The 11,109-nt window shown below is 46.1% G+C and overlaps 1 protein-coding gene across 1 annotated transcript in view; it reads right to left on the bottom strand.

Moving 5' to 3' along the window:
• Nucleotides 1–692, bottom strand: part of ZNF703 (zinc finger protein 703) — a 2,516-nt gene extending 1,824 nt beyond the window's left edge. Inside the window, exon 1 of the mRNA XM_019545911.1 lies at nt 663–692. Within this exon, the coding sequence (XP_019401456.1) occupies nt 663–692 (30 nt within the window). The remainder of the gene's footprint in view (nt 1–662) is intronic.
• Between the last annotated feature and the right edge of the window lie 10,417 nt (nt 693–11,109).

The raw sequence follows: 11,109 nt of genomic DNA, 5'->3' as shown, positions 1-11,109 counted from the left end.
GCGCCGGGGGCAGCGCGGTCCCTCTCCCCGGGCTCGGCTGGGAAGGGACAGCGCACCGCCCAGAGCCCTTGCGCGCCCGCCCGCGGCCTCAGCCCAGCCGTGCCATAAAAGCACATTTAGCCAAAGACCCTTGTCTGCCTCTCTTCTACTAGACCGACTCAGCTGCTCGGAGGACATCGGCAGACAAGGGTCTTCTGCTAAATGTGCAAGGTCCTTAAACCAGGTTTTCCAGCTATTTAGTTGGTCTAGTAAAAGACCTGGCATTTACCCAGAGACCCCCGTCTGCCTGTGCCCTTAGACCCAATTTTTCTAACTTTTTTATTAGTCTAGTAAAAGACCTGGCATTTACCCAGAGACCCCTGTCTGCCTGTGTCCTTAGAACAATTTTTCCAAGCGTTGAGTCGGTCTAACAAAAGATAGCGCATTTAGCCAAAGAACCTTGTCCCCCGATATCCTTAAACCAATTTCCCCCCAACTATTTTAGTTAATCTAGTGACATTTACTCCAAGACCTTGTCTGCCAATGTCCTTAGACCCACACTACTGCCCGAAAGCCCGGGTGTGTAAAGCACTCAAGGAAGGGGTTGGAGAAAGCCTGTTTTCTCACCCTTGTTACCCACCTGTGCCCCGAGCCAGGGCTCCTGATGGAAGCCCTGGTGCCACCAGGACGGCTGGATTGCGCGACACGAGCATGCCGACTCCCGGCCCCAACTGCAGTATAGGGCTGGAAGACGAGGCCTTTATCTGAGTCTGTGCAGACTGAGGCCAGCGATGCTAATGGGGACTCGTCGCGGGGCCAAGTGCATGGGTTCGGGTTCAAAACTATCTGCCCCTGCCAGATTGAACTAGGTTCCCATACATGGGAACAAAGGGATAGAAGTCCAAAGGGACTGTGGAGTTAGGGGGCGGCAGGGAATGGAAACGTCCGTGTTGTGGTTGGGCAAATACCAAGCATAGGTGGGAGAATACCTCCATCCCTGGAGGTTTTTAAGGCCCGGCTCGACAAAGCCCTGGCTGGGATGATCTGGTTGGGGCTGGTCCTGCTTTGAGCAGGGCGTTGGACTAGATGTGACCCCTGAGGTCCCGTCTGACCCTCATTTGCTATGAATCTGTCTTCGGCCCTTGAGCAAAGAAATGGGAGTTCTTTGGAAAGCCACCTGGAAGATGCCCTTCCAGCGATCTAAACACTGTACATATAACGTGCAGGAAGCAATGAATCAAGACGAACATGCTGAACCAATCTGTCAGGTCATGTACCGAAAAGCAAAGGAATGACTAGTTCGTACATATTGGGTGATGTCATTGCTACAATACTAAAATTGAGGCTTATCTGGAACAAATTACCTATTGAAAACCCAGTAACCTTGTCTCTCTGATTGGCATGGCATAGCACTAACGTATTTATAACTTGGAATGTTTGACATTTCCACGTTTTCTTTCATGTACTTCTGGCTGAAGGCATATAATTTGCCAATAGCACATTGCATGGCAATTGTTTGCTGAATAATTGGGGATAATGGAAAAGAACAATCTTTCAGCAGTGGGTTGCTTAACTGCGGGTACGCTTTACAGGCCAGCCGTGTTCGTTCCTGGGAACCTGAATGCTACAGTACGCTCACACTTTTACAGCTGCAGAGTGTGGTTTTTAAATCCCATCTACCTGGGAAGGAGAGAGACAGACAGACAGACACGTATAATTAATCATATTAAATCCTGGCAGATGCTTTATGTTATAACAATGTTGCTATTATTAAGTTCACAGGGCCACCCAGTACCAAGTCTGCGCACTCTGTGTTCGGGGGGGGGGAAGGGGGCGGAGAAAAAACAACCTTTGCTGGATTTCCCCCAGCGAAGGCATCTATGTGTCACATGCCTCACTTCAAGGACCACTTTCCCAACCACAATCAATCACTCTGTTTGTCAGACCTGTCAATTCTGTCTCATTGTGAGACTGTTTTCCGAAGCTGACCGCAAGATTGATTCAATCTGAACAACAAAAATGTCGAGGAGAGGCCTGCCTTTCAAAGGGGCCATTCAAGTCAAAAGGAAATTAAAAAAAAAAAATAAAAAAAAATCTTCGCTCAAAGTAATGCAAGCGGCATGCCAACAACAACACTGCGCTAACAAAATAAAATAAAACAAAATAGGGTGGGACTGGGGTGTAAAGCAGGCTGGGATTCAGTCACGTTTAGCATCGGCGCTTGCCACCCCTTCTCTGCAAGCAATCCAAAAATGAAGTGAGGGAGCAGGAGAGGACATCCTAAGGGCTGTGTTTCCTGGACCCGAGAAATATTTTAGGGGTTGGTAATCCCGTGGGCCTGCTTTGCCTTTGCTTTGATGCTGACCAAGTCAGTTGGAACAGACGGAGCTATGCTATTGTAACGCAGGAGAAATTTCAGTAGTGACTCAGCCCCACAGACCGAGATTAGCACGGCTTGTTTGCTCGCTTTCAAGCCCAACCCGCCAAGCTATTAAAAGAAATCACCTCCCCGCTTTCCAAAGGCTGACTTGATTCTCCAGGTGACATTTGCATTTCTGATCATATTTATGGTGCGGCATTCTGACCCGGGAACTGGACTGGGGGTTTTCAGGCTCAAGCGGGGGCTATTTTTCTCTCTTCATGAAACAGTCCTAAGTCACGGAACAAGCACAGAACTAGTGGAGCAAGCGTGTGGCAGTTATCAGTTCACTGGAAACTAGATTGCCAGCTCCAACTTGTGTTTGCAGGAATCAAACGTCATCAAACAGCCATCGCAGATAACGAGGAGTCCTGTTTAACATTTTAATGGTAGGGGTACACTTCTTGTCCCTATTGATGCAAACAACTCTCTGGGTTGTTTCATCTCCCCGCGAAACTACCGCACAACACAAGTTCCAATAGCAACAACATGTAGTATAGCAACAACATGTAGTAATATCCCCCCTGCCTAGCTATTTACGTTTTTACAAACTGCAAAGCATGTATGTTGAACAGGGAATTTTGTTTTCCTTTTGTGTTTAAGATCTTTCAACGACATGCAATTACGCTTTGGCAAGGCTTCCTTGTTAAACACAGAGATTAGGGTGTCCATCACGCCTCGTACAGGTTTCCGGCCTCGTCCCATAAGCCGAAGACATTGCAGAAAGGAGCTCTACAGAGGAAGGAAAACATGATACAGCAGATAAAGAAGGGAAAAAGAAAGCATGCAAACTGGGAAGTGAACGATGCACAGAGTGCGCTGGAAACACTCCCTCAATGCCAGGCCTGTCTGCAAAGTTACTAACACAGGAAGCATGTCATTTAAGATGGGGAGGGCAGCAATCCGGCCTTCCAGAAACTGCTTTTGGACATCGACTTTGCCCCAAACTGGGCAGGAAACAAACAAACAAACAAAGAACTACTCGATAGCACTGAAGTCTTAATACTCTCATATGCACCTTCTTCGCTATCACAAAGGATGTTTAAAATTCAATCACTCGTTAACAATTGCAGCGTTTTCAGAATGGATGTTTCTATTCTGCGCTTCAACTCTGCCTTTGAACAGAGAAATCCTGATTTCTACAACACAGCCCATGGCTGCTGATATGCAGACTGTTGCCTTTAGCATCTAGATTTTCCTCTACTGTAGCTTGTATTTCTGCTGGCTCATGATGCATTTCTTCTCTGAAAGCGAGGGAGGGACTTAGGGGGAAAGCTAACAAGTAGTGAAATGGAAAGCCCCAGAGTTGAAAACAGGGCTGGCAGCAGGCACAGCCCCTCAGTATGAGGACGGCAGCGGAAACAGGGCAGGGGGCATCTGAATGTTGGGGCTGGTCAGTATAGGAAATTTTAGCAATATAAAGATGTGTCGTCAGATTGCTACCCCTCAATCCTAATTTGGACACTCTGCTCAAAGTGCCCTTTTCCCATTTAGCTTAGGGTGCTTTGGAAGCTTTTTAAGAGAAATAGGAAAAAGTCACCACTATTCCAGAATTATAGCATCCCCGTGAGGAATGTATCAGTACAACTATAATAGTTTGCCGCCCTAACAGCACAGATTCCCATGTGAACAAAGTGCACGGTGTTTCAGAAGAGGAACCTGACAAAAAGAGGAGCAGAAGTGTGTGTACGCCAGGAAACGCCAAGGAAGGAGAGGGCAGCACCTGGTCTGGAAGATCAAGCAGCAGATGCCATCGAGGTTTGGATTCAGCGGTGCCAGAATTGCATTCAAAACACCTTCTTTAGTGGGACTTCATCATGCACCTGAGGGATTTCTTTAATAAGAATGATAACCCCCGTGGATTTGGGATCAGGGTCTCGGTGCCAGCCGGGATTAGGGGTTAAATCACAGGAAGTGGGGATGAATGGTAGGTTCAGCATTGGAGCTCAGATGTGTGGGCGCCCTGTGTGTCTGTGCTCCCTCCCGGAGAAAAGAGGCTGCTTTTGGGGAAACCCCAGTGCAGAAAATGGGAAGTGCTGCTTCCCCATATTCCCTCTTCGCATTTTGTAGATGAAATGGTGCCAGGAGGAGAAGACCTGAGACCAAGCTACCCAGGTACCAAACCCTCCAGCACCACAGCGAACAGGGAGGAGAGATGGAGACAGCTTTTCACAGAAAATGGGTGCTTCTCTGTCCCTGCATCGGGGCTCCGTTGTTCTCCCTCCCTGCCCTAGGATAAACGGGGAGAAAGCTGCAGTGGTTGGTGGACTCGTGGTGGCATAAGCGAGACCTGTGCACTGAAAAGCAAAACCGAGGTGGGCATACACCTACAGCTGTTAGCATAGGACTGAGTAAGATCAGCGTCTGATCCAGGCTGTACTGGGAGGCCATGAAAAGGAGGGAAATAGAGGCATAAAATGATCCATTGCAGCTTTCTGCCTTAATAGAGTGAAGGAAATCTAAGGTGCTTCTTAAAAGCTGAGGTTTCATTTGTTTGTTATACACCTGTTATTTGCTAGGTAAATCACCTTCTATTAGTCACCCTGTAAATGAGACGATGGGAGCTTGTACTCAGGCTATAACAATCCTTTTCAGCTGACTCCATAGAAGAAATGTGTGCAAGTCAGCTATTTCCCCCCACAGCCTTCAAAGTTCCACCTTACTGCCGGCGCGCCACGAGCTAGAGGCCTCTTTCTTAACTGCAGAACAAGTGCATAAAAATGATCTTATTTATTACAGGAGACATGTTTTAAAACAACTGACAAAATTGCAAGATGTAAAACGACAAGCAAGTGCTTTTTCTTTTTTAAACCCATATAGACTTCTGGCAATGATAAAAATAGTGTTTTCTTTTTTAAAGTTGGAATTAATCTTTATTTCTCAAGCAATCATGTAGCAGGAAAAGCAGGGAGACACTTAGATATTAACTGATACGCACTGGATCACGATTAGTTTTTGACTCCCCTGGTAGCTTACTTCCTTCAACAGAGTGATTCACATTAAAGAACTGTGTGAACATTTAAAAAAAAAAAAGGTGAGATTTTTTTTCCTCTTCTCCATTCCCTTGATGTGCGACTAACAGCTGTTTTTCTTTGTGACAAAGCAGTGGGGTCTTCCTGTTGTTGATGTAATGAAGCTGTTTCCTGGCATGAAATTCTACAGGATAAATTGCACAAGGGGAGGAGAACTTCACACATGTATCAAAGTACTTCAGAAAAAGAAAAAGAGGAAAAAAAACCTCTCCTCTCTAGTCTGCAGGGATGGGCAGCGGATCAAAATCCATGTGCAATGCCTGATATCAAGTTAATACTTGGTTTGCTTGTTTATTTTAAACGGTCTTTTATGAGCAAAAATGATCCTCTCAATAGAAAAATGCAACATCTGACTGCAATTTGAGATGGCACCTCTCCCCTCCAGGGATCTGGCTTCGTTGGCATTTAGCTGAATTACAGTTGTACCTCAAGGCCGCAGTAAGGAGTTGGAGTTATGTTCTGCTAGATGCAGGGCAAAAGCAAGTCATCCAGCCCCTGTTTCCCCATTTGCAATATGAGACTATTGACTCTGGCCTCCTTTGGGAAGCTCCAGGAGATCCACCGCTAAAAAGTGCTGCAGAGAGTTGAGGTTGGTAGGGCTGTTTATGGACTGGAGAACAATTCCTGTCCGATATTAATGGGCTGAGCTGACCAATGTATAGTGCTGTGCTAGAAGGTGGCAGCCACCATTCCTATCAACACATTATAAGACTGCCATGTAGGAAGAGCAAGTTGCATATTAATGTGGTGCTTGGGCGCTGCCCTTGGAGCCTCAACCCAGCCACCTTAGCACACGTGGAAGTGCACGCTGCCTTGTCTGGTCTGACATTTTGGGATGTGCTGAAACACATTCACTGATACTTTTAAACAGCAGGCCCTTAAATCATCCTTAGGGTTGGCCCAAAAGATTTGACTAGGAGACATGGCTGAGTCTAGGTAGGGCCTAGAAGTACAGGACCCAGGTACCTGGGCACAACCAAAGGCATTTTTTTTCTTAGTGTGAGCACACAATAATTCCTTTAGGCCAATGGTAGCTGACAGAGGTGGGTGAAAGTTGGACCAACTGAAACAAACTTGTCACCTGGCCTGGTCACAAATTAACGCTGTATTTTAGGCTCAAACCCAATCGGTGAAAACTGAGTTAAAGTGTTGGCCTGCATTAGCACTAGGAGAAAAGCTTGAATTTTGGTCCAATTTCACCAGCATTTGCTAGTTACGCCCAACCTAAAGCCCAGCCTTTGTTTCTTAGTGTGATGTAGGTGTGTGTTAGCACTCTTGCTGCAAAAGCCTGATGGAGGGGACACCAACAGCTTTATATGGGGGGGTCTGAGGCACAAATCAACATCAAAAAAGAGGTATTATGTATCTAGCTACATAACGGTCTAAAATGTGGGGCTTTGTCTCTATTATGACTGTATAATGGGACAGCTCACACACCTCAGTTACCCAGTATTAATTAATTAGCTAGCCTGGTAGTTATCTTGCTGCCAAATAAATGAGTAAATAAATACCTTGTTATCTGCTGTGGAAGCAAAGCTTCCCTGGACCAGTTTTCCTTGCCGCGAGACACCTGCGTTCTGTATGGTCCTCTCGGGTCTGACCCAGCCCCCAGCACAGGCGATGAGATTCCCAGTGAGGTCAGTGGGAGCTGCTGGGGAGGTCCTGTCAGTAGATGCACTGTTTAATATGTGCCCAACAATGCTCTAACAAGCCATGAGTTGTCCAGTGCCACATCAGAGCTGGCATTGCAGGGAGCCTGCTTGCTTGGTCAGTGAGTTCCTCTCTTGGCATTGCACTTGGGAAGTTGTGAATCCAGGGCAGGGATTTCAAGAGGGTGCTAATGTGAAGCCTCAGAGGGTTTTCAAGATCTGAAAGGAGTTGCAAGAGGAAAAAGCAAAAAAAAAAGAGGATCGTGAGGATTTCCACTGAGGATCTCAGGGTTCAGATTTCAAAGCTCTGTCAAGTGAGCTGAAAGGTTAAGAGGCTAAAGTGAAAGAGCAGGACACCTCCCACCCCTCCCCCCCAGCACTTCCCTTTTACTGTTAAACTCACACACTGGAAAAGTTAAATCGACAGAAAGTACCATCCTCCATTGGGATTTTCAGCTGGGGGTGAAAACAGAGGGGGTGGGGGTGTGAACAGGGAGCATCCCTGGGCAAGTGTGCCAAAGGCAGAGAAGCTAAAAGTGCTGCATTAGCAAGGAAGTTGGGATGCATAATCACAGCTCCAAGCCCACCTGGTCCCGCGACAGAAAATGTTTCCAGCTCCTACTGTTTCCCAAAGGAGGGGCCGATGCAGCACCAGCCTGCAGACATGCAGTGTGCATCAATGAGCTGGGGAGGCCGTGTCGAATTTCTCACTTCCTGCATTAGAGAAGCACCGGGCTGGACAGGACCTCAGGGGCTGTGTAGCCTGACCTCTCACAGGGCAGGCTTCTGGTCTCAACTGCACTTCCAAATGGCCTCTACTAGCAGTATCTCCACGTTGTTCCCCACTAACCTGCGTTGCTTGGGACCGTCGACTCGGATCAGACCCATGTAGCCCCAACTGTGGTCAGCACCCACGGCTTCAGAGGACAAGATGAGAAAGCTCATGATACAGAATGAAGGAACTTCATCTGCAACTTGCCCTTTTGAAGAGGAAGAGGTAGTGGAGACACTCTTCCATGCCTTCCTGGACTGCTCCCATCATCAGATGCCCTCAGCACCCTATCTGAATACTGGACTTGGACTTCTCTGAAACTGTGCACACTGTCACTGGGTTGTAGCTTGAAGCACAAGGGTTTGTGTAGCCCTTATATTTTCCCCTGACCAAAGTTATTGAGGATATCCATTTATGCCTGACCTCTTTCTGGCTTCCACTGGGCTCTCAACCTATGGGAGGGTTAGTGGTGATGAATACTATAGGTTAATGATGCATCCTTAAAAAAAAAAGAAAAAGGATTTCCTGCCTGATTTTCAACTTTTTCCTTCTGAGGGCCAGCAGACACTTGCTTGAGCAATGCTGGGCTGTGCCAAATAAATATGTAATGGCTTGGAGAGCAACCCTCCATTTTTCTCATGTGAATGGTCTCTTGTAAGGCCATGCATGGAACGGCAACTGTTCCCATGTCACGGTCTGAGTGCCAGGCGTGGACTGCAGCTCTCAGGGGCTGGCACGCTTGGCAAGATGCATGGTTATTATTTGCCTGTTCGTGCCATCAGCCTGAGTCAAAAATAATACGTTTCACATGGCTGTTTTGCCACTGCTTTTGTGGGCTTTAGGAAATAGGGGACACACCCTGCATTCCTAATCAGGGCAAAACTCCAGCCAGAGCCACCAGGCAGCCTACTGTTTCCTATCTTACAGCCCAAGGTAGGTTAGGGCCTGAATGTGAATGCGGCTCATGCATGCAGCTGCTCGTAGGGTCAGGGTGCAAGTAGAAGGGTGGCGGAGCATGCATCCCCACATCACGTGCCCTTCAGAAGGAGGTGGTGCTGCCAGCTGGCGAGCTGGAGCCATAGAGCTGTGACATCTCCAATGCCTATTTAGAAAGCGTTGCCGTTTCAGAGTGCTCAGAAACACAGCCAGGGTTGCATCCTGCGAGGGGCTGGGCACGCTGGCCCTGACCCAGCAGCACACTTCAGCACATGAGTTGTCCCTCTGAAGCTGGTAGAAATGATTCCTGTTAACTTCAACGGGTGCTGGGGCAGATCCAAAGTGTGCGATGATTTCCCAACAAAACTTGACTAAGAAAACAAATGCTTTACTGATAACCAAAACTGAATAAAATGTTTTGTTGAGGATCCGCCTCAGTAGGTTCATCGTCCCTCCGGATGCAAAAAAACCCCCCCCACTCCCCCCAAAAAAACAGCTACCTCTGTTTTTCTTTTTTTCCTTGCTAGTGTTAGTTAATTAAACTATGCAAATTAAAAAAAACAACATAAAACTTAATTCATATAATATTGATACCAGAGCCTTAAACCATTTGGCGTAGCTCCTCTGGCACGTACGTTACATAAAATGTTTGGAGCGGCTCTAATAAAAATGAAAAAGGCTGTAAATCAAGTTTAATTTATTCATTTTCTGTATGGTATGAAAGCATGCCAAAATCAGATTATTTATGAGCCCTTCATAACAATAGGCATTTTTATTGGTTGCAAATGACAAAAAGGGTTCTCAGAGGGTTTTTTCCTTCTTCTTTTAAATTTTTTGAATGCTTTTTCAGAAACATTTGTTTTTTGGGACTCTGTGATCTCAGAGAAAAATATTTAATCATTGATACACTAAAAATAATTTATACTTAGGCACTGAAAAACACATCAGACTTTAAAACATAAATATATATAGCTAATTCAGCCCAAAAGACTCAGACGCACACTGTGCTACAGGTTAGATAAAAAAACAATGATTTGTACCCAGTTACTTAAATTGCCTATTACAAATATAATCGCCCTTAAGTCTCTCACAAAGTGTTTGTGAGACTTAGTTTGCTTGACTCTTGTGGGGGGGCATTCAGAAAGTCTACCTGGAGCAGGGGGCTGGACAAGGTGTCCCCTTCCAGCCCAGTTTTCTATGATTCAGCAAGTCAGTAGGTTTATGGAAAAGTGCACGCAACATGTACCATATGTGAACAATACACGTACTGTACACACATGCACACTTATACTTTTCTACCTTACAGGATTTCTTTCTTAGCGTTTGCCTATCTGTAGCTAATTTGCAATATTTATATCTCAGTGGAGTAGCTGAACTCCAGCGAGTACTGTATACTAGATAAGATAGGTTAGCCTAACTGATGCATAAAAAAGCTGCTATAAAACAACCGCATATTGGCTCCTGCTTTCACTGCTCTCATACCTTTTTCACATCTTGGGAACCATCTCTTGTTCATTATCTAATGCAGATGGAACCAGAAGCATAGTGCCATTAATGGCTTTTCTTGAATATATTTAGTACAAAAGTGAAGGATGAGAAAAACCTACAAAATCTGGCTCAGTCTAGCAGGAGTGGAACGGTTCATTACTGAGGCTAAAAGTTACAAGCTAGCTGCATTTCGCCCAGGTCTCTTGGGGGTCATTTTTAAAATGGCCAACCAGAATTGTTCAGAATAATCTTACAGAGTTGGCAACACAGTCTGACAGCTCACGTGCGCGTCAGATGATGACTGGTATTTTGTGTAAAGCCCCAGCTCCTGGAATCAAGGTACTACAGGGAACTCTGAGCTGTCTTTTCTTTTGTCTTTTGAAGTAAGCTTCTAACCTTTACAGCTTGGAGAGAAAGGCTCAAAGATGGCAAAGAAAAGAGAAAGAGCCCAAACGTGGTGTTGACTTTTTAAACCTCCTAGTTTTAGGGCCCATGGGATTGGCAATATAGGCTAACACATGTGATCCACAGGTTCCTACAGGGTCTTCAGGTCCCCAGACCCACTACTGCCCTCCATGCTAATGCATATATATATATACATACACACACACATATTTTTTCTTTCTATCTATCTATCTCATAGTACTTAGGGTCAGAAGGGACCTAAACAGATCATCAGGTCTGACCCCCAACATATATATACACATGGTGGACTTCAATGAGCTAAGGAGGATAGTTGGGGAAGCGCTGAGGTCCCGGAGGGGAGGGGAGCCAGGTGTCCAAGGAGAGTGGTTGCTCTGGGCACCGCACTTCAGGAGGGATGTGGACAGCATG

Source organism: Crocodylus porosus, unplaced genomic scaffold, assembly GCF_001723895.1.
Source record: "Crocodylus porosus isolate Cpor-Errol unplaced genomic scaffold, CroPor_comp1, whole genome shotgun sequence".
Lineage (NCBI taxonomy): Eukaryota > Metazoa > Chordata > Crocodylia > Crocodylidae > Crocodylus > Crocodylus porosus.
The sequence above is the reverse complement of the archived record's forward strand: the minus strand, read 5'-3'. Positions and strand labels throughout refer to the sequence as shown.